At 43.8% G+C, this 24271-nt stretch overlaps 1 protein-coding gene and 1 non-coding gene across 3 annotated transcripts in view; both read right to left on the bottom strand.

Moving 5' to 3' along the window:
• OGA (O-GlcNAcase) overlaps positions 1–24055 on the bottom strand; it is a 33522-nt gene extending 9467 nt beyond the window's left edge. Inside the window, exons 1-10 of one of the 2 annotated variants that reach the window (XM_038758528.1) lie at positions 23442–24055; positions 13270–13321; positions 11946–12043; positions 10803–10933; positions 8298–8469; positions 6716–6814; positions 6286–6570; positions 4314–4472; positions 3032–3642; positions 2235–2409 (exon numbers count right to left, since the gene is read on the bottom strand). In XM_038758528.1, the coding sequence (XP_038614456.1) occupies positions 2235–2409; positions 3032–3642; positions 4314–4472; positions 6286–6570; positions 6716–6814; positions 8298–8469; positions 10803–10933; positions 11946–12043; positions 13270–13321; positions 23442–23724 (2065 nt within the window). In that variant the 5' untranslated portion in view covers positions 23725–24055. The remainder of the gene's footprint in view (positions 1–2234; positions 2410–3031; positions 3643–4313; positions 4473–6285; positions 6571–6715; positions 6815–8297; positions 8470–10802; positions 10934–11945; positions 12044–13269; positions 13322–23441) is intronic. The other variant, XM_038758529.1, reaches the window with a different exon arrangement.
• On the bottom strand, positions 5048–5154 carry LOC119938873. Its single transcript, XR_005454569.1, has one exon. It is a non-coding gene; the product is annotated as a U6 spliceosomal RNA (small nuclear RNA).
• Positions 24056–24271: the final 216 nt, after the last annotated feature.

The following is a 24271-nucleotide window of genomic DNA, read 5'->3' as shown; positions in this document are numbered from 1 at the left end:
AAACCCCAAAATGGATTGTATGGGCTTGGGGCTGTAGAGTTTCTTTTTGGTCATGGTTTTCTTAAATACTTTGCATTAATAGGGAAAAGGGTCAGAGTTCAGGCTTCAAAACAAAACCTGCCCCCATTCCTTAACTCAGAATTTTCTCCAGCCCATCAGCTATCCCTCTCAGTTTTCAGGCCCGCCAATAACTTCGGAGATTTTGCTTACACCCACCCTCACTTTGAGACCACAACGTAACTAGCACTTCCAACTATCACAGTAAAAGGCGGCATAGTTGAAGAGCTGTGTAAATAAAAACATTGTTAATGCCTCAGTCGCTGCGCCAATGTGACTTCAGTTCATGCCTAGCGCACTTTAATCTAATCTGAGCTACCAGACGAAAACCTTTCAATTTAAACTAATTAATCATGACGCGCTGTGGACATCTGCTGCTGTCCATCCAATGGCAGTAGAAACTTGTGCTGAGGATTCTCCCATCTGTACACAATGGGGAAGAAGATAAATAGAGGTCATTAGTAATCAATAGTACTGTAGAGCCACATTATTTAAAGGGACTGAATGCCAACTGGACTGGAGAAAAGGGGAAAGAAGAGGGACTTCAGTGTGAAAAGGCCACTGACATCACCATGCTCCAATGTACAGTGGAAGTCAACACATCAAGTTGCTTTCCACTGAGAATTTCAAAATACTAGAATTCTTAAGAGTCTATGAGAATTACCCCTCACTGTGGTGTATGAGTCACCGACAAGCAGGCTCCATACATTATTAAAATCTCCTGAGATATTTTGTCCTCTGGAGCGGGACAATAGATCTCTTCATAATATGCAACACAGCTCTTCATGTCAGAAGGAACTGCAACTACCTGAATGGCTAACAAATAAGGAAACATAAAAGCAATACTGCTGTCATTCAGGTCGCAAGAGATCAAGCTTTTTAAATCGCTCTTGAGTTAAAGTGGTCAGAAGTGCTTTAAGGGAGAAAATGTTTACAACAGGCCATGACCAGAGGTCCAGATGTCGGACTTTAATCCCTAAAAATCTCTAAAATCCCAAGGGAGATCTAATTTTCTCCTCTTGGCAGTACACTTGAATGGCAAATTGGCCTGGCACTCGTCAACCTGTGTAGGTCCCTTATAGAAGACACAAATCTAAGGTGCTACCTATTGGGCATAGGCACTCACAAAAATGTTGAGAGTTCTACTACTCAGGGATTTATTTGCCTTACTGTCCCAGTTCCCTTCTTAAACTGCCATGCTCCATTAGATTTGGGACGTGCTTTGGCATATGAAATAATTTATTCCACTGCTCCTAAAGAGCTAAAATTGATCCATCTTAATTTAAGGGGTAAAAAGATACTTTAATTTAAGGGCTAAAAGAAAGTGAGAATGTCATATGTGTGTTGGTGCAATTATGCAGAGACTGCTCTCAAAACCAAGCCTTCTCAACCCACTGTGATTTTTGCAACAACTATGAAACGATGACATGAATTAGTCAGCTTTGCTGCCTGCTGTGGACCACAAGCAAGTCACAAGGTTCGCCAGAGCTTAAATAAAACTCGGAAATACAACAAGGTTACTGGAATAACCTAGGCCATGATGGTACTTTCTGCCAGATTGGAAGAGGTCAAAAAGATAAAATCTTCCCCAAAAGATGGCATAGGAGTCTCAGGGCCATTTATCAGCCACTGCATGGAGAAAAAGATTCCTTAAACCACCTTGCACTAAAACAGCCTTTTGCTAAGCAAACAAGTGCACAGGGCTGGGAGATTGAATTCTTATGGGCCCGCCCCTTTAACAAATCACTTTGGGAATTATTCTGAACAGCATTATCAAAACACAGTAAGAAGCAGAGAGCTGATCTAAAAAGTCAAGTTTCATAGTGTCTCATTTCCAAATAAAGGGTTGTTAAAAGGTATAGGATCCCGTCCAAGGTGCATTCAGCCGGAGCAAGTTAAAAGTCAGTGCTTTCAATACATAAGGATTCTATGCTGAATTAGCCCAAAGGGAGAAAGAAAAAAAAAAAGCTCCACTTATAGTGATTGACCATTACCGCTTGTGACAGCAGCCTGAAATAGCATGTCTTTCAGGGAAATCAGAGGCAAAGATTTTTGAAGGAATTGGACGGATCGTTGTCAGTGTTGATTTTTTTTTCCCTTCTCCCCGTGAGCTAACCAGTTATTTTTTTAAAAAGAACACAACGCATGAGGGTAGAAATCACTGCTGGTGCACCTACCTAACCATTGTACAAAAGACTTCACCATAGACATTATGCTCTTGATATCCCAAACATAGGAGTACATGTCATAAAGGATTGTCCTGTTGGCACAGTTGGAGAGACGAGTGAACATCCCCATCACCAAGCTGCACATCTCCTCAAACTTGGCTGCTCTGGATCTCCACTCTTCAATCTAGTTGAGGATCAAGAAACATTTAAGAACATTCAAACAAATGGGGAAATCTCGTTGACTCCTAAGCCACAGGTGAAGGTTTAAAGACATTTCCGGACTTAAACCGCAAGGCATCCCTAGGCCCAGGTCAGTTTCAAAACATCGCTCTTTTCCAGCCTTCAACTTACCCCCGCCCTTAACATGAATTTCTCAAATTTGGGAGCATTTTTATTCCTCTCCCTCCCGCCCCCCCACCCCCCGACCCAGTCCTTTCACATCAATTATTTCAGTTTATTCTTGTCACGTCCCTTTGAGGTAAGGGAAGGAGGTACTAGCTCCATTTTATAGCAGAGGAAACTGAGGCAAAGAATGGGTCACTCAGCTGGCCAGGGACAGAGGTGGGTCTACAATCCAGGTCTCTTGAAGCCTACATCATGCTCTTTCCATTAGACCACGCTACCCTGCAGGCTGAAGACAAGAAACCCAAAATGCTCCCTTCTCACATCAAGTATAGGAATTTAAGGGTTCAGTGCTGCTTATTTAGCCCTTTTTTTTAATAAAAAACAACGGACAACTCTTCTGTAATTACAAGTAATCTAGGGAAGAGCTCTATTTGAATTTAAGGCAAGGCAAGCAGGCTCACCTTTTCCGAGTCTTTTCCTTTGCAATTGACACTGACGACGCTGCTGTTTGCTCGAAGCCACTGGAACTCCCTTAGCATCTGGGCCCCTTTGGGCCCGTGCTCGTAGGGAAGGTAGAACAGATCAGCCAGCAGCTGCAAATCCTCCAGAGTCACCGGCTCCGCCGTGAAAAGAGGCTTCTCATTTGGCCCTGGCACAAACTGCTCCTTGTTTATCTGCTCGTCTGTCTGCATGGGAGCCACGTCGCTAATGCAGTCTTCCTGCATGGACATTTCTGGGGACTTGGAGTCAACGATGCTCTCTTTATCGGTGTCCATTGGTTTCAACTCTTCGGCCATCTTAGCTTCAACGACTTCTGTGAGTATCTGATTCTCGTTTTTGTCAGCCTCCTCTTGTTTCTCCACCACGGTGTCCATGGGTTCCTCTTCTGGCTGCTTCTTTTCGTCCTCTTTGACCAGGGCTGGGGAGTCGCTGTTGAGGACTGTTCCCTGGCTCATGATGGGCTCCTGGTAAACTGTTGTAACCACAGTTGTTGCGTTTAAAGAAGGAGCTGCCACCAGAGGGGCCCCATCAACTATACTGGTTTTAGCTCCACTGTGAGCCACTTGCCTACCTAAAAAGAGATACATGAGACACGTATGGATGATAAGTGATCAAGACCCAAATGAAGTGACTGAAAGTCAGCAACTTCCTGTTAACTCAGGAAGGGCAAGCTTGCAGCAGCATATTCTCTTCCACTGGTAGTTGTGGTGAGCACAGCAACTGATTATAGAGATATAAGAGAACATAACCACATTCACCACTCTCTCCTAGCCAGCTACCTAGAGATTTGGATTTAAATCCAGTGGCACCGTCAAGTAACAGGAACCTTATCCAGGGCACTGTGGGTGGTCAGAAATTTCAGCGCCAGTTTTAAGGAACGTTTTTAAAGATGAAAGTAGTTCTTTAAAATGGTCTCAATCTTTCAGTATCATAACCCAAGGTCTCAATACTGTAATAAGTAACATCATATCCCAACTATTAGATTTATGCATTTTGGAGACTCATTTACTAGGCGGGGCAATTTGACTTTGTGGTTCTCCCAGTATGTACTGGCAGTCCTCTCCAATTTCTTATCTGGGCCAACTTAGCTTACTTCTCTAAAGTTCACCACTGTATTGTTTTGTGGCCTAAACAACTGCTTAAAAATGCTACTTTAGTTTTCATCAGTGAGCAATTTGTCAGTGAAATGAAAACGGTTCCTTTCCACCTCCTATCACCCCCCAAAAATGCTCAAAAACTCACTGCTATACTGGTGAGGGACACCAAACTCCTGCAGCCACTCTGTCAAAGCCAACTTCAGAGCCATCTGAGGACTATATAAAACGTCAGTTTCAATGTCTTCGTCACTGCCTTCATTCTCTAATTTTATCTGGATAGATACCGTACTGTCTTCACTGTCAGCTGCAAGAAAACAAAAACATGAGAAGGAAGTGAACTCCTGAAAAAAATAATCTGAAGAATGAACCTCTGCTCAGTTGAGATCAATCCTCAGCCCCTAAACCAATGGCAACATCTGCCACTGAAGCTTACCTAGGAATCCACCCACCCTTCCATCACTTATTTTAAAACATTTTAAATATACTGTTTAACATACATCACTCCACAAGTTGTGTTCTCACTTACTGTACTGTGTGAAGTATGCGCTCATTAGATGAGACCCACCAAGACTCAATCACTGGTATTTATTGAGTGCTTACTGTGTGCAGAGACTAGAGTAAGCTCTTGGGAGAGTAGCTGGTAGATACGATCCCCGCCTACAAGAAGCTTACCAGTCTAGGAGAGTGAAACAGAGAATTCGAATAAAGTGCAGGCTTGGGAAATGGGAGAGTATAAAGGATTTGTACACAAATGCCTTGGGGCTTAGGTGACTAGTGAGTGCTTAAGAGGAACACATCCAAGTGCATATGTGAGGCAGAAGGAAGGGTGACTAGGAGAAATGAGGGCTAGCTCTTGGAGACGTGATTTTAGTAGGACTTCACAATATGGAGTGTTCCACAAATATACTTCTCTTCCTGGCACAAAGGTCATGTTAATCTACTCTGCATCTTTCCAATTTTAGCATATGTGCTCGCAAAGAGAACACACTGTATCCTGGTACCCTCAAGGTGGCCATTTCCTTCACCTTTCTGGTGTCTTAGCAAGACTTTAAAAGATGCCTGTTCCCCTTTCTGCTTCACTGTACTCGCTTTGCTTTCTTGGCGTTTCGAGTTTCTTTGTGCCTTCACGTCTGGGATGTTACGGCAATTCATCCATTCATTCAATCGTATTTATTGAGCGCTTACTGTGTGCAGAGCACTGTACTAAGCGCTTGGGAATTTCAAGTTGGCAATGGTTCACTCTACCCCTCAGTACTGTCTGGGTTTGAGGGAGAACAGACAATTGCCATTCACCTATCTTCTCCATTTGAGGGCTTCCCATATGCTCAATGCATGTGGGAGCAGGATGTGAGGCCAGCGTCAGTAATACTTGAAGTCCCTCTGACTTACGCACTACTCCACTTTGAACAGTTTCCTAAGACCTCTACATTAAGTAGAAGGCCAACTGCAAACCTCTTGACACTGCCAGGCTAACTGAACAGATTTAAAGCAACCCACATGCCTGGAGCACTTAATTCTGGTTGTGAGTGGAAGATACCATCAGGAAGACAACTGCTATACCAAACAGCAGAAGTAGGTAGGTCTGTTTGGGAATGGGGGGGCTGCTTATCGCAGGAAACAGATCATTAACAGCAACAGAGTCAATACTTCCATCCCTTACCTCTCAAGGGAGTCAAGTGAGAAAGTTTGAAGATTGTTTTGCAAAGCTAATTTAAAGGCTGCAGTTGGCTCAGATCTCACAACCTCCCCTTGAGCAAACACTCTCTTCACATTAGAAAGAACAACAGGGCTGGAGATAGATTCAGCCTACTACCTCACCTGGAAAAGATACTCTTAACACTAGGCTGATCCAAAGAGCATCCCAAGGTGTTATGACTGGACATGGAACCTACTTTTGGGGAACAGGCAACAACTAGCCTGGAAACAAAGGATTGAAACGCAGACTGCAGACATCAGCAGACAAAAGAGTTTGGTGAGGAAAAGGATCAGAAAAAGTCACATCACTTCAGAATGTCAATTGGACAATTCTACTTATCTGAATTATTTCCACTTATAAAAGGACTCAGGAGTCCAGCTCCCTTCCCCCAATAATTAAACCGTCATTTCAGTCTACTTACTCATGACCACATCTTTTCTAACTCCATTCATATTTGATTTGTACCAAGTGGCAAGGGTGTGAATAGCCACATAGTTGGCTTCAAATTCACAATTCGGATTAGTGAGGACTCCTTTCAACCGAGGGATAAGCTCTGTTGATCGGCCTTTGTAGGGCCCAAGAAATAGTCTCTTCTGGTCATAATCATTAGCATGAATGTTGTCCCAAATTACTGGCGCCCTCTTGATAATCTTAGAAACCTCTTCAATGGACTCTACCGGAATGTCTTTAGATACAACTTTAGGACCTGGAATCAGAAACAAGACAGACTTCATGCAAATGACTTTAGGTAAATTATTAAGTCTTCCATAATTGGCGACAATAACTCTCAGAAAGTCATTTTTTTCCATTCAAATCCAGTTATAAATCTCGAAAGAGCTCGTAAGACCTACCTGTCCACAACACCTCAATGCCAGGTAGCAGCTTTTCACCCACGGTCCGTAAATAAGGTGACTGAGCAACATTTGGGTAACAGAAAGTTCCACAATACTCTGAATGGGAGGAAAATACCAAGTATAAAAAGCAATGCCCAAACATTTACCAAAATACATTCAAATCCTCAAAGGGCAAATATGGTTTCTGCCAGACGGAGGGACCATTTTTATGAGGCCTGCACAACCTAGAAATTAAAGACCTGGCCCACAGTATCCAAGGTGGACCAGAAGTGTTCCAGGGTTCTCTCTTCTGGTTGGTGTTTGCTGCACTTGCACAGCAAGTTCCAGCACATGGTAGTTCCAGAAACCCACTGAAATAAGTGATGTTTGTCAAAACTCACACCTGCACAATAGGGCCCCTTATGCAGCATCATACCTGCCCTCCCCTACCCCAGCCTGAAATTTCTACACCAGAAGGACCACAGAATCCCATGGGGTGATCAAGACCGTTTCAGCTTTGTGTCCCCATCTCCCAGCAACCCGGGTCCAAAGACTCAAGGCCTGCAGTGCAGGTCTGATCTAGAGCAAAGTCTAGTGAATGACTCACTTAAGGATTAACACTCTTCTTTACTCTAGGAACAGTTACACAACGCCATGCCATCCAACTGACTCACAGAGAACTGGATGTGAGACCACTGGCAAAACGTCAAAATCATGGCTTCCAAGCAGCTGGTCTTTGCTTGGAACACGCCACCTCTTGCCTTTTAAAGACGTGGAGCAGAAAGAATGAATACCAGCAGGGAACTAACTCAGGAATACTCTCTAAAGCATACTGGGCATAGCTTTCTCCACTCTAAGTAGTCACGCTGCTTTACGATTGTTGCGGCAGTCAAGTTCCCGGCCTTGAAAGGAGTTTATTAAAAACAAAACAATAAAACTTAACTCAGGAGGGGAGAGTAGTTTCAGGAGCCCTAATTCCACTACTGCCTGAAAGTGCTATTAAAATAGGCACAGAGGAGGAAGTAGTGTACGTAACTTGCCTACTATAAAAAGGCGTTGGCATTTTGTAACAAGTCCCTTCTATTCTTAACCTCTGGCAAAAGGAGAAAATTTGGGCTTCAAGATTGAGTGAAGAGGAGGAGGAGGAGGAGATTTGAAAGAAAAGAAAAAGATTACTTTTTTGGGAAGCAGGTTGAGGAAAGGGGAATAGAGAGTGTTTGAGCACAGTTTATATCAAGAAGGGAGTGTGAAGAGGAAAACACAGACTGACTCAGGCAGTAATAAAAGAAAGAAGTGAGGAAACTATGATCAGCTTCATTTCCTTTTTCTATTTAATTGCATACTTCTTTCCACCTCTAGCACTCAAAGAATTCAAACTTTGTACTCATAAGTACCCTGCATGTTCTGATTGCCCTAGCTTGTTCAACTGCCACTTGGAGTGAATACAAATTTTTCTTTTATCTGATGCTTCAAGAAATTTAGCCGCTGTTTCAGAAAAGCATGATTCCCAGCCCCACCCCATTCTGTTTTTAAAGGTAGAAAATGGACTTTTGAAAGCCACAAGCTAGCTCCAGATGCACTCTGTTCAATATGTTATTACCTGTGGGGCAAAAGAGAAAGGTTTCTGGTTCTCCCAGATATTGATAGATTTCGTTTGTGATGGAAACCTGGGCATGAGCAAAAGAACTGAAAACTTCTTTGTCGGCTGCACACATATTGTGATCAATATCATCAAACAGCAGAGCAAAGGACCGGCAACCAAACTGGGAAACCTGGAATGGGAAAGAAGATAGCAGACAGGCTCAGAAGTTCACTTTATAAAAATCTAAAGTTTAGGACTGCTAATTCATTAAGATGACTGTACAGTTAATTCTCAACCACTCTGAACTCTGAATGTCAAGTATTTACATCTTTAAGATGCCTCTCTCCCTTTAGTTCCTTAGCAGCATTTATTTTATTTACACACAAAAAAAATACACAGCATCATTTGTTCCTTCAAAACCCTTCTACAGTCAGGCTTTTTTCTCCACATTAAACAAAATCTCCTACATCAGATTTGAGGTTCTCCAACAGCTGTTTCCTTTATACCTACTTGTTCTCGTTTCCTTTTTCACCCCAGGTTTCATTCACTTATCCATTCAATGGCATTTCTTGAGCACTTCCTGGGTGCAGAGCACTGTACTCACTGTTTCTCCCAAGTCAGCCTTTAAATTGTACTTGGCTCTCAACTCTCCCACAGCTCATGCCTTTCCTTCTGCATGGAATTCCAACTCTCAACCTTCCCCAACCTTAAATCTGTCACACTGTCAAAGCCCAACTAAAAAGCCACCTCCTCCCAAAAGCATTACTAGATTAATCCCCATTTTCCTGCTCATTCATTCCATCAGTCACTTTTAACACCAAAGTGTTTATGTTTTTATGGTATTTGTGAAGCGCCTCTATATGTCAAACACTGGGGAAGCTAGAGTTAATTAGGCCAGACACAGTCCCTCTCCTACATGGGACTCACAGTCTAAAAAGGAGGGAGAACAGGTATTTAATCCCCATTTTATAGTTGAAGAAACCAAAGCACATTAAGTGACTCGTCCAAGGTCACACAGCAATTGGCAGAGTCGGAATTAGAACCCATGTGCTCTGACTCTCATGCTCTTTCCAATGGGCCATGCTGCTTCTCTTAGGTGTTCATTTAATTGTCTACTTGTGTTTTTATAATTTGAATCTGTGTTCTCTTTTACTAATTATCTGTTTGGAATCTGCCTGCCTCTCCCAACAGACTCCTCAAAAACAAAAATTGCATTACCAGAATTTGTTGAGCATCTACTATGCTTGGAAACAGACAACAGATACAAAAAAGACAAGATCCAAGCTTGTGCAAGGCCCTAATAAAATTACCTAGGAAATCATCAAGGTTGTGCTTGCAGCTTAATACCTGCCTTCTGGCCTGAACTATCTGAATATTTTAGGAAAAAAGGTTTCAAATACTTCACTCACGACCGATGAATTTTGGAAACCTGAATTACCCACAGTTTACCTGTGCGGATACTAACTTAAACCAGAAGACCCAAGTCAAGCCCAGGTTAGTGCTCATCTCCAGAATCAATGACTTTTACCTTACACCTCATCACTCTGCACACATCGCTCCTCTAATGCTGGCTTGCTTACTGTACCCTGATCTCAGCTATCTCATCGCTGCCCGTGTCTTCCCTTTGATCTGGAACTCCCTCCTGCTCTGTATATGACAGACCACCCCTCCCCTCACTGTCAAAGCCTTATTAAAATCACATCTCTTCTAAAAGACCTTCCCTCCTTCTCCCTCTCCTTCTGCATTGCTTACGCACGTGGATCTGTACCCTTTAGGCATTTGATATTCACCCCACCCTGAACCCCACAGCACTTATGTTACATACTGATAATCTATATTAATGTCTGTCTCCCCCTCTAAACTGGGAGCTCCTTGTGGGCACTGAACATGTCTACCAACATTATTGTACTGTACTCTCCCAAGCGCTTAGTACATTATTCTGCACCCAGTGTGTGCTCAAATACTGCTGATGAATTGATCGACTCCTTGGCTTGACTCAGGAAAGGGACAGTTCAAGAAGCGCAATTACTGTTGTTCTGCTCTCCCAAGCCCTCAACCCTCTTTACCCCCTTAGCCCAAGGGCAGCAGCCTCTTAGCATCAGTCCCAGAGTCTGAGCTCTCTGGTACCGTAACCGTAACAATGGCGCCTGTTTCTTGCCTTTTAAAAACTGTACCCTCTTAGGGGAATTGTCTACTTATCTTTCGCACCGTAGGAGCCCTCTTATTTTCATGCTTGACAGACTACCAGGGCAATAGCTGATGCTTGGTGAGGAATTAACTCCCCTGCTGCCCTAAAATGCTGGCCTCTATCTTGCTATAGTATGTTTGGTAGAATTTCTCCTCAACCTCCAATTCAACACAATTCTCACTTGTCCAAGCCATAAATCCTTATATTGCAGGAATATCAATCAAAGATAATATGGAGGGGTGGGGAATTTTTTTTCCCCCTCCAATGCTCCACGGTAACTTTTGAAAGAGGAAATAAATACCACCACTCAGCCTGAAGACAAAAAAAAAACCTACCTGGTCCAGCTTGCGTTTCAAAGTGGACACTTCTTTTGGGTTTGAAAAGGTGATATCCAGACCAGGAGAGATGGCATAGATGAACTCTATCTCATATTCTTGTGCAGCTGAGATAAGAGTCATAAGTTGCTCTAAAAAAGACAAAACCCAAATTTCCAGAATGGCTGAACTTTAAAGAAAACCCAGTTCCTTTAACATGAAACACTATGGCAATAAAAAGTGATTCCGTTTAGCAACCTGCAGCCAAGATAATGCTGACTTTCTCTCCCTTTTAACTTTCTGAAAATAATGCAAAAGGAGAAACAATGTTTAGGTTCAAGGAAGAATACTCAAATAACATTAGTTTCAGATTTACTCTATAATCGGTTTGTAAATAGTCACTAGATGATGCTCTTCCACCACACAAATAATTCCCTTCATCTTTTGATCAATTTCAAACAGAGGCAACCATTTACTGCTGAAATCTACCCACAACCAGCTCAAGACATTTTGGCAAAACGAGGATGCAGAAGGCAGTTGCACCCCAAAGCGAGAAGATGAATGAAGAAGAGAGGTGTCCTGAGCCAACTGCCTGGTCTGAGCCACCTCTTCCAGTAAAAGAGGTAGAAGGTAAAAGGGTAAAAGGGCGTGGAAGGGTGTGTATGACTGGATCAAGACTTGCCCGCCACTTACGACAGAGATTCCATCAGAGTCAGTCCTGCCCCCACTCAATGGTTTTAGCAAAACTTCTACTGGCACAAAAAGAAATTTAGTGGCAGGCCCATGACAACTCGGCTTTTGGAAAGGATAAAAAAAAAAATTGTGACTTCATAATAAAGACCACACCAAAGACGAAAATGATAAGCTATTTTTCTGACAAACTGGATTGTACTATACAAAGGTTCCAGTTGGCTGAATGTGTACTAATGACTGTAAAGGTTAAAAGGGAATGCACACAATCTTTGCAACCCCTTTAAAAAAAAAAAAAAAAGGGCCCACATAGCACCCTGCTCTCCACTTGGGATCATCAATTAAAAAGGGTTGTCTCCAAAACGTTTGTTAAACTAAATACAGAACTATTAGTAAGTTTTCTTTAATCACGTACCTGGTGGCTTTACACATACTATACTCAGAACCTGACTAAAGAGAAAAAAAGGAAATTACCAGCTTCCTCCACTGAATACATCTCTCGCCAGAACATTCTGTGCTTGTAGTCATCCTTTGGAGCATACAAATATGTATTTAACTCCCATTTCTGAAGCCTTTAAGGGAAGAGGGGAAAAAAAAACAATTTTTTCAACCAGTGGTATTTGATTACCTACTGTGTGTCACGGGATGTATTACACAAATGGGAGAGTTCATCAGAGTCCTAAAGGAGCTTACAGGCTAATGGGGGTGGTGGGCAAACAAACTACAGGGAATTCTCCTATAAAGCAGGGGTTGTAAACTTGAAGAATCTTGTGCTATAGGAAAGCCATGTTATAAAAATCATGAATTCAATGGGAATGATCAGGTTGGTAGTTCAGTACAAATTCCTCTATTATTATGCCCCCCCAATAGTGGACTACTTTACACCCCTTAAACTTACTGTTATTTAAAACATACTTAAAAACTGTAAGATTAAAAACCCTACCAAGTCTGGACAGTACCATTTGGTAAGTCTGGGGCACAGACTGCGAGGCAGAGTAGCCCTTTACCTTGACTGACGCACAACTGTTTCTTCCTAAGCCCAGCCTACATACACCAGCTTTTGGCTGATGTCATACCTAAAATTGATTTGTGTTGTGAGACCAAGATTCCCTAAGCCTTCCATCATGTTAGTCCTAAGCCGTGTAATAAAAATAAATGACCTAACAGAAGCAGCAATATTTATAAAGAGTGGGAGCAGGAAAAAGCAGTAGCAAGAATGTGAGGATGAAGGATGTGAATATACATACATTCAAAAGTGTCACGGAAAACAGAAAAACAGAGATGTTACAGTTGGCTGTCGAGTTGGCAAAACATGGGAGGGGATGTTGGAGATTAATCAGGGAAACCTTCCTGGATAAGGTGGGATTTGGGTGGGTTTTGAAAACAGGGAGAGCAATAACCTAGACTATTTAAAAAGTGCAGCAGCCAGCGCGGGGGCAGGGGAAAAATGGTGCCAATGAGGTGTCAGAGGTAGAAGAGTCAAGAGGGAAGAAGTTAGAAAGTTAGGTGAGCATGGGAGGAGAGAAAAGCACAAGCTATTGCGCTGGGGAGAAGCAGATGAGAGAGACCACAGGCAAGAGAGAGAGCTGGCAGAGGGCACTGAAAGCCAATAGAAAGGAGTTTCTTTTTGATGGGGAGGAAAATAGGTAATTTGGTGGTTTTTGAGGAGTGGACAGACATGTGCTGAACAACAATTTAGGGAGCTTTTAGAATTAAAGAGAGATTAAGTAAACATTATCTCAAAGGGTGGATTGACACTTAATTATGGAATTGTGTATCTCAGTTTTCTTGGATTTACCTTCTAAAGAGTTCTTTTCTCTGTTCCATAACCCAAGGTCTTCCATAAAACCCTACAAAGAAAGGAAAACTGAAGTTACTTTTCAGACATCAAAATAATTACACAACCAACTTTTCCCCTTCTGCCAAGAAGATACTATATTTAGAATTGGTTGCAGCACTGCCCAAAAAACTTCAATACAGGGGTCAAAAAGTTAAAGGGCCACCACAGCACATTTTAACAAATTAATATTATCCTTATGGAAGATTTTTGGAGGGTGCATTTGTTTCTTTAAGTTAATAGCCAGAAGGCTCTTTTTCTTGTTCACTTATAAAAATAATCACACCAAAAAGTACTTTATTACAAGAGCTATATTTTATACTCAATTGCAGTTCTTGGCCGGTCATTTAAGCTGCTGCTTTGGGGGAACACGAGGTGAAAAACTACAAAGGAGAGAAAATTTTAAAAACAGGCTTATCCTGGGCTTTATATGATTGTTTCTGCTTGGCTTTCATTTAAACATTTTTGAAATACTCCTGGGACAAGAAAATGCTTGCAGCAGCTACACCAACAGACTCTAAAAGACACACACACACACCCATTCAGTAGTGGGAAGCAGGCCCAGACAGGAAATTCTTAGGCAGTCTCCATTCCATGGCAGTCATTTAAAGATAGAAAATTCAAGAACATGCCCTGCCCAAGATCAGCTCCCACAAGGAAGGACGCAAGCAATAGTAGGGCATACTGCCGGAAAATAACGAGCAGATAGGTGACCTAAGCCTTTGTCATTAAAGCAAAAACTAGAGGTTTCAGATCAGACCTGGAGCTCCCCTTGGCGTTAATCCTAGCTCTGCCACAGGGACCTTTCCTCCTGTCTAACTTTTCTTCCACTTGTCTGTTTCCTCATCTGTAAAAAGAGATAATAGCTATCTCTCAGGGGCACCATGAAGATACTTAGTAAAGAGCGACTTTGAAGATGAAAAGCTAATTTTTTTAAAATTCAAATATGTGAAATATGTTTCACTAGGAAAGGCCCTTGGACATTGGTATGAAAAAACACTCTATTCACAATGATGTGCTAACCAGCTCCATAAATTAGCCTCTCCAAATGAGAAAGCTTAAGGGATCCACAAGAGAGATGCTACCAAGGAATACCAAAATTTCGACTCATTTCTGAACAAAATGATCACTCAGCACCAGCAAAGTCTCCTTCTAGACTGTGAGCCCGTTATTGGGTAGCGACCATCTCTATTTGTTGCCCATTTGTACTCCCGAAGCGCTTAGGACAGTGCTCTGCACACCAGTAAGTGCTCAATAAATAAGACTGAATTGAATGAATGACCCTGACTAAAAGAAACCTCATGACCAATAATAAGAGTCAAATGGAATGCACAACCCCTTCATACTGCACACTTTCAAAAAAATTTTTCATGAGTTCAAAAAGGAAAATCTTATCTGATCTGCAAGACCTTAGAAAAGGTAACTGTGTTTTTGAATATCTACTATTCTGAGAAATATAAAAGAAAGCAAAATTAAAGACATTTGAATTGATAGGCTCTAATCTCAAAAAGCTCTAATTTTAAAAGAACCCACACCATTGTTTTTATTGACTAGCACTGGGAAGTAGCAAAACCCAGCACTGCACTTTTTTATGAAAGTTGTTAAGTTTTTAGTACGTGCCAGGCACTGTATTAAGCACTGGGGTAAATACAAGATACATAGGTTGGACAAAGTCCCTGGCCTACATGGGGCTCCCACTCTAAATTGGAAGGAGGAAGAGGATTTAATCCCCATTTTACAGATGAGGGCAACTGAGGCTCAGAGAAAAGTTATAAATTACTCATTATTTATATAGTAAAGTCTAGCCCCCACTCTGGTCTGTAAGCTTGCTGTGGACAGGGAACGTGTCTACCAACTCTGTTGTACTGTACTCTCCCAAAAACTTAGTACACGGCTCTGTACACAATAAGAGCTTAGTAAACATCACCGACTAACTTGCTCCAGATCACAGAGCAGACAAGAGGTAGGGCTGGGATTAGAACCCAGGTTTTCTGACTCCCAAGCCCATTTGCTTTCCACTAGACTATCTTGCTTGAAACTGGCTGAAGCTCTGTCCTTAAGTTAAACCCGTCAGGAATGAGAAAAGAATGGGACTATTAGAAGTACATGCAGTGTGCTGCTGTTCATATCCCCTTTCAGATCATCACACAAGGCATCATTTCTAAAGCCATCTGAATTGCAAGCATGACGACAACTGAGGAAAAAATAAAAAAGCAGGATTCAGTTCTTCAAGAACGTTTCCACTTGGCGTTTTTGGATAGAACCGTTAGGGAATTGGGGAAATGTTCTTCTGACAACGTACGTCCATCTGGACCAAGATGATGCAAACGTCATTAGAACTGGTTGGGAGCAAATCTTTGGCAGTGGCGGGTAAGGCACGGTCCCCGTTACGTGGGTTTCATGGAGAATGCATGCCTGGGTGTGGTACTAGCCGTGCGTGTCCCCGAGCAAGCGCTTCTGCGGGGGCAGGAAAGAGAACTGCAACTCCAGGCTAGAATTCACAACTTTGGGTTGCTGGTTCGAACTGCAATAGGACAAAGATGACCAGTGCCCCATTGCTAGGTCTTGTCTAATAATTGTGGCATTTGTTAAGCACTTACTATGTACCAAGTGCTATAATAAGCACTGAGGAAGATACATGATAATCAGGTCAGACACAGTTCCTGTCCCACAAGGGGTACAGAGTCTAAGGAGGAGGGAGAACAGATATTACATTCCTGTTCTAGATGATGAAACTGAGGCACAGGGAAGTTAATGGACTTGCCTACGGTCACACGGCAGGTAGGTGGGAGGGCTGGCGTTAGAACCATGGTCTTCTGACTCCCAGGACCAAACTCTTTCCACCTGGTCACACCACCTCCCCGTGGCCCTATTTAATCTAGTAATAACAATAATTATGGTATCTGTCAAGCACTTACTGTGTGCCAAGCACTCTACTAAGTGCTGGGGTAGATGTAAGATAATCAGATCCCACATGGGGTTCACAGTCTAAGGAGGAGAGAGAGAACAGGTACTGAATCCTTCCTTCCTCTCCCCCTCGTCCCCCTCTCCCCCTCGTCCCCCTCTCCATCCCCCCATCTTACCTCCTTCCCTTCCCCACAGCACCTGCATATATGTATATATGTTTGTACATATTTATTACTCTATTTATTAATTTATTTTACTTGTACATATCTATTCTATTTATTTTATTTTGTTAGTATGTTTGGTTTTGTTCTCTGTCTCCCCCTTAGACTGTGAGCCCACTGTTGGGTAGGGACTGTCTCTATATGTTGCCAACTTGTACTTCCCAAGCACTTAGTACAGTGCTCTGCACACAGTAAGCGCTCAATAAATACGATTGATTGATTGATTGACTGATTGAATCCCCATGGCACAGAGGAGGGAACTAAGGCACACAAGTTAAGTGACTTGCCCAAGGTCACACAGCAGACAAGTGGCAGAGCCAGAATTAGAACCCAGGTCCTCTGACACCCAAGCCCAAGGACTTTCCTGAAAGCCACACTGCTTCTCTATACTGACACCCAAGTTGGATACATCTCTTCCTTATGTTGTGGAGGATAACCATGATAGAGGAGTAGAATCCACCGATGCCACCTGGATAGTCACTCACAAGGCTAATTTAAAGCTTCAGTTTTCAGAGATACCATTTCCAGCACCACACATTTAACCTTCTCTAGAACACGGAAAGGCATGCAAATCCTCCTTCTGGAACCTAGCTGGCTGCATCTGTCTAGTTAAGTGCCAACAAATAAACCAGCTGATAAGTCACAATGTGGTCATACAACTTTTCAGAAACACTTGGCTGTAGCCAAATTCAGTCTTTAGTTTTGCAGACTCCAAACAAAACATTCTGCGAGCAAGGCAGTTGCTGACTTTGATAAATAGCCCGTTTCACTCCCCACTGCATCTGCAAATCATTCAGCTCTCCTCCGCAATTGTGCTTTATCAATCTGAAGCTTTAACTAGTGGAGCCTTCACAGTCAAACGATTTCCACTCTAAAAGCCGCTGTTAAGTGGAAGCCGCCCCCATATTTCACATTCAGGCATTCACTTTCACAGAGGCTCGGCAGAAAAGCCCTGCAGAAGCTCCCAAGAGTTGGCCATTTATGTTCATGTTTCCCACAGAGGCAAGGCTTTGCACTTATTTGGCTTTCCTCACAATTAGTTGGATGGTGCCCGATGCCCAGAAACAAACACACGCAAAAGCACTGTGTTCACAAGTTCAGACTTGTAGAAATGCTCCTGACTACCCAATAAGTCTCCAAGGCAGACAAAGTAAGAAGATAGGCAGGATCACAACTTCACGAGTTATTCATACAGTGTGCAAGAGGCAAAGCTTAGCCCTGGTTGGGATTATAGGTTTATTGTAACTCGATCTTATTTTTCCTACTCAGGGAACAGCATCTGCAACCCTCTGACCTTACCAAAAGATTTATTAGCAGGAGAGCTCAGCTCTAGTTCCCTAGGTAATTTTTGGCCCCTTTTACCTGACGCCCCTGACCAAATAGGATTCTGCACAGGCCTCAAACACACACGAGCCTACTCGTTACCTTTTGTGTTTCCCCTTCTCGAGTCCCTCCAAAACGAGTCGTATGAGGGATGAATGGGATGAGGGAGGGGTGGACGATGAAGCAGCCCGGAGGCCTGGAAGAGTGAGCTACAGATATCCAATCAATCAGTCCTACTTACTGAACACTTACTGCTGTACTGTAACAATAATAATAACAATGATGGTACTTGTTAAGTGCTTACTATGTGCCAAACACTGTTCTAAGCGCTGGGGCATATACAAGGAATTCCGGTTGCCCCAGGTGGGGCTCACAGTCTTAATTCCCATTTTACAGATGAGGTACCTGATGCACAGAGAAGTTATATATACCTGTATATATGTATATATGTTTGTACATATTTATTACTCTATTTTACTTGTACATATCTATTCTATGTATTTTATTTTGTTAGTATGTTTGGTTTTGTTCTCTGTCACCCCCTTTTAGACTGTGAGTCCACTGTTGGGTAGGGACTGTCTCTTTATGTTGACAACTTGTACTTCCCAAGCGCTTAGTACAGTGCTCTGCACACAGTAAGCGCTCAATAAATACGACCGAATGGATGACTGTAGACTGCCGTGGACCCTCTGGCCTTTCCACTAGGCCATGCTGCTTCTCTACTTTCAGTGCTCTGCACACAGTAAGCGCTCAATAAATACGCCCGAATGGATGACTGTAGACCGCCGTGGACCCTCTGGCCTCCTTCCCCCTCCCCACAGCACCTGTATACATGTTTGCACAGATTTATTACTCTATTTTACTTGTACATATTTCCTATTCTATTTATTTTGTTAATGATGAGCATTTAGCTTTAATTATATGTTCTGACAACTTGACCGCTGTCCACGTTTTGTTTTGTTGTCTGTCGCCCCCTTCTAGACTGTGAGCCCGTTGTTGGGGAGGGACCGTCTCTATATGTCACTGACTTATAATAATAATAATAATAATAATAATGTTCGTATTTGTTAAGCGCCTACTATGTGCAAAGCACTGTTCTAAGCGCTGTGGTGGTAATAATAATAATACCATTTATTAAGTGCTTACTATGTGCAAAGCACTGTTCTAAGCACTGGGGAGGTTACAAGGTGATCAGGTTGTCCCACGGTGGGTTCACAGTTTTAACCCCCATTTGACAGATGAGGTCACTGAGGCCCAGAGAATCAATCAATCAATCGTATTTATTGAGCGCTTACTGTGTGCAGAGCACTGTACTAAGCGCTTGGGAAGTACAAGTTGGCAACATATAGAGACAGCCCCTACCCAACAGTGGGCCCAAAGTGAAGTGACTTGCCCAAAGTCACACAACTGACAATTGGCAGAGCCAGGATTTGAACCCATGACCTCTGACTCCAAAGCCTGTGCTCTTGCACCTGAGCCACGCTGCTTCAGGTAATCAGGCTGTCCCACGTGGGGCTCCCAGTCTTCATCCCCATTTTACAGATGAGGGAACTGAGGCCCAGAGAATAATAATAATAATAATTATAGCATTTATTACACGCTTACTATGTGCAAAGCACTGTTCTAAGTGCTGGGGAGGTTCCAAGGTGATCAGGTTGTCCCACAGTGGGGCTCACAGTCTTCATCCCCATTTTACAGATGAGGGAACTGAGGCCCAGGGAAGTGAATGAATGTAGTACACCTAGTCCAGCGCTCTGCACACAGTAAGCGCTCAGTAAATACGATTGAATGAATGAATGAATGAATGTAGTACACGTAGTCCAGGGCTCTGCACACAGTAAGCACTCAATAAATACAACTGAATGAATGAATGAATGAATGTAGTACACGTAGTCCAGGGCTCTGCACACAGTAAGCACTCAATAAATACGACTGAATGAATGAATGAATGCAGTACACGTAGTCCAAGGCTCTGCACACAGTAAGCGCTCAATAAATACGACTGAATGAATGAATGAATGTAGTACACGTAGTCCAGGGCTCTGCACACAGTAAGCGCTCAATAAATACGATTGAATGAATGAATGTAGTGCACGTAGTCCAGGGCTCTGCACACAGTAAGCGCTCAATAAATACGATTGAATGAATAAATGAATGAATGTAGTACACGTAGTCCAGTGCTCTGCACACAGTAAGCGCTCAGTAAATACAACTGAATGAATGAATGAATGTAGTGCACGTAGTCCAGTGCTCTGCACACAGTAAGCGCTCAATAAATACGATTGAATGAATGTAGTACACGTAGTCCAGGGCTCTGCACACAGTAAGCGCTCAGTAAATACGATTGAATGAATGAATGAAGTACACGTAGTCCAGTGCTCTGCACACAGTAAGCGCTCAATAAATACGACTGAATGAATGAATGAATGTAGTACACGTAGTCCAGGGCTCTGCACACTGTAAGCGCTCAGTAAATACGATTGAATGAATGAATGAAAGTCGGCAACATCTAGAGGCGGCCCCTAACCAACTTTGGGCTCACAGTCTGGAATCCATCAATCAATCGTATTTATTGAGCGCTTACTATGTGCAGAGCACTGTACTAGGCGCTTGGGAAGTACAAATTGGCAACATATAGAGACAGTCCCTACCCAACAGCGGGCTCCCAGTCTAAAAGGGGGAGACAGAGAACAAAACTAAACATACTAACAAAATAAAATAAATAGAATAGATATGTACAAGTAAAAGAAATAGAGTAATAAATATGTACAAACATATATACATATATACAGGTGCTGTGGGGAAGGGAAGGAGGTAAGATGGGGGGGATGGAGAGGGGGGCGAGGGGGAGAACGCTTCTAGACTGTGAGCCCTCTGTTGGGTAGGGACCCTCTCTCTATATTGCCAACTTGAACTTCCCAAGTGCCTAGTACAGTGCTCTGCACAGAGTAGGCACTCAATAAATACGATTGAATGAATGAATGAATGTAGTACACGTAGTCCAGGGCTCTGCACACAGTAAGCGCTCAGTAAGTACGATCGAATGAATGAATAAATGAATGTAGTACACGTAGTCCACACAGTAAGCGCTCAATACGATTGAATGAATGAATGAATGCAGTACACGTAGTCCAGCGCTCTGCACACAGTAAGCGCTCAATAAATATGACTGAATGAATGAATGAATGTAGTACACGTAGTCCAGGGCTCTGCACACAGTAAGCGCTCAATACGATTGAATGAATGAATGTAGTACACGTAGTCCAGGGCTCCGCACACAGTAAGCGCTCAGTAAATACGATTGAATGAATGAATGAATGCAGTAGACGTAGTCCAGCGCTCTGCACACAGTAAGCGCTCAATAAATACGACTGAATGAATGAATGAATGCAGTACACGTAGTCCAGGGCTCTGCACACAGTAAGCGCTCAATAAATACGACTGAATGAATGAATGAATGCAGTACACGTAGTCCAGGGCTCTGCACACAGTAAGCGCTCAATAAATACGGTTGAATGAATGAATGCAGTTCACGTAGTCCAGGGCTCTGCACAGTTAGCGCTCAATAAATACGATTGAATGAATGAATGAATATAATACACGCAGTCCAGGACTCTGCACACAGTAAGCGCTCAATAAATACGATTGAATGAATGAATGAATGTCGGCAACATTCAGAGGCGGCCCCTACCCAACTTTGGGCTCACAGTCTGGAATCAATCAACCAATCAATCAATCGTATTTATTGCACGCTATGTGCAGAGCACTGTACTAGGCGCTTGGGAAGTACAAATTGGCAACATATAGAGACAGTCCCTACCCAACAGCGGGCTCCCAGTCTAAAATAGGGAGACAGAGAACAAAACCAAACATACTAACAAAATAAAATAAATAGAATAGATATATACAAGTAAAATAAAAAGAGTAATAAATATGTACAAACATATATACATATATACAGGTGCTGTGGGGAAGGGAAGGAGGTAAGATTGGGGGGATGGAGAGGGGGGCGAGGGGGAGAACCCTTCTAGACTGTGAGCCCTCTGTTGGGTAGGGACCCTCTCTCTATATTGCCAACTTGAACTTCCCAAGTGCCTAGTACAACAGTGCTCTGCACAGAGTAGGCACTCAATAAATACGATTGAATGAATGAATGAATGAATGTAGTACACGTAGTCCAGGGCTCTGCACACAGTAAGCGCTCAGTAAATACGATTGAATGAATGAATGAATGAATGTAGTACACGTAGTCCACACAGTAAGCGCTCAATACGATTGAATGAATGAATGAATGCAGTACACGTAGTCCAGCGCTCTGCACACAGTAAGCGCTCAATAAATATGATTGAATGAATGAATGAATGTAGTACACGTAGTCCAGGCTCTGCACACAGTAAGCGCTCAATACGAATGAATGAATGAATGCAGTACACATAGTCCAGGGCTCTGCACACAGTAAGTGCTCAGTAAATACGATTGAATGAATGAATGCAGTACACGTAGTCCAGCGCTCTACACACAGTAAGCGCTCAATAAATACGACTGAATGAATGAATGAATGTAGTACACGTACTACAGGGCTCTGCACACAGTAAGCGCTCAATACGATTGAATGAATGAATGTAGTACACGTAGTCCAGGGCTCTGCACACAGTAAGCGCTCAATAAATGCGATTGAATGAATGAATGTAGTACACGTAGTCCAGGGCTTTGCACACAGTAAGCGCTCAATAAATACGATTGAATGAATGAATGAATGTAGTACACATAGTCCAGAACTCTGCACAGTAAGCGCTCAATAAATACGATTGAATGAATGAATGCAGTACACGTAGTCCAGCGCTCTGCACACAGTAAACGCTCAATAAATACGATTGATTGATTGAATGAATGAATGTAGTACACGTAGTCCAGGGCTCTGCACACACTAAGCGCTCAATAAATACGATTGAATGAATGTAGTACACGTAGTCCAGGCTCTGCACACAGTAAGCGCTCAATAAATACGATTGAATGAATGAATGCAGTACACGTAGTCCAGGGCTCTGCACACAGTAAGCGCTCAATAAATACGATTGAATAAATGAATGTAGTACACACAGTCCAGAACTCTGCACACAGTAAGCGCTCAATAAATACGATTGAATGAATGAATGCAGTACACGTAGTCCAGCGCTCTGCACACAGTAAGCGCTCAATAAATACGATTGAATGATTGAATGAATGAATGTAGTACACGTAGTCCAGGGCTCTGCACACAGTAAGCGCTCAATACGACTGAATGAATGAATGTAGTACACGTAGTCCAGCGCTCTGCACACAGTAAGCGCTCAAAAATACGATTGATTGATTGAATGAATGAATGAATGCAGTACACGTAGTCCAGGGCTCTGCACACACTAAGCGCTCAATAAATACGATTGAATGAATGAATGTAGTACACGTAGTCCAGGGCTTTGCACACAGTAAGCGCTCAGAATGAATGAATGCAGTACACGTAGTCCAGCGCTCTGCACACAGTAAGCGCTCAATAACTACGAATGAATGAATGAATGTCGGCAACATCTAGAGGCGGCCCCTACCCAACAGCGGGCTCACAGTCTGGAAGGGGGGTGGGGACGACAAAACACACTAAAATAAAATGGAATCAATATGTGGAAATAAAGGGGCGTCGGTCCTCACCTTCCACCACTCCGCAGAGGAACCTCCGGGCGTCGCCGGGGGCCGTCGCCGGGACGACGGCGGCGGCGGCGGCGGCGGCGGCGTTGGCTGCGTCCGCTCCTGCGGCCTGGTCGTCGTCGTTGGGGTCCGGGGCCGCGGCCGCCTCCTGAGGCGCTCCGCCCGCCACGGCGACGGCGGCGGCCGCGTTGGCGGCGGCGTTGGCGGCGTTGACTCCCGCGTTGGGGTCGGGGCCGAGCTCTCCCTCCCGCTCCTCCAGCACGGCCTGGCTCTCCTTCTGCACCATCCTCCCCTCAGCCGCCGCCGCCACCGCCACGGCCGCCGCCACAGCTTCGCGCCTTCCTCCCGCCCGACCCCGAGACCCGGATGGAGCCGCGCGTCTGCGCGCGCACCGCCCCCCCCCCCCTTTCTCCTCACGGGCGCCCAAATGCCCGGATGAGGCGGCGGCCGCGGCGGCGTGCGGCCCTTTGTCCGTCACCGCCTCAGCCGGGGCTCGGAACCCGTTGGACGGGGAGGCCTCGCCCGCTCCCTCGTTTCACCTGCGAGGCCGGGAGAAAGCGCGGAAAAGCGTCCTCTCCCGCTCGCCTCAACCACCGCTTCCTGTTTATCCGCACTGCGCCTGCGCCGCAGACCGGATCAAACCGGTCCCTTCGCTCCCCCCCCCCCGGGCCGGCCCATTGAGCGCCAGAAGGCGGGGGGAGACGAGGGAAATGGATCCTTCCCACCGCCCCGTGCAACCAATCGGGGCCTCTGGGACCGACCATTGTCCTGAACGGGGGGGGGGGAGGAGAGTGTACCAAAGGATTAGGGAGCGTAAAGAGCGGAAGAGAAAA

Source organism: Tachyglossus aculeatus, chromosome 16 (assembly GCF_015852505.1).
Source record: "Tachyglossus aculeatus isolate mTacAcu1 chromosome 16, mTacAcu1.pri, whole genome shotgun sequence".
Lineage (NCBI taxonomy): Eukaryota > Metazoa > Chordata > Mammalia > Monotremata > Tachyglossidae > Tachyglossus > Tachyglossus aculeatus.
This window is presented reverse-complemented; position numbering and strand designations above follow the sequence as displayed.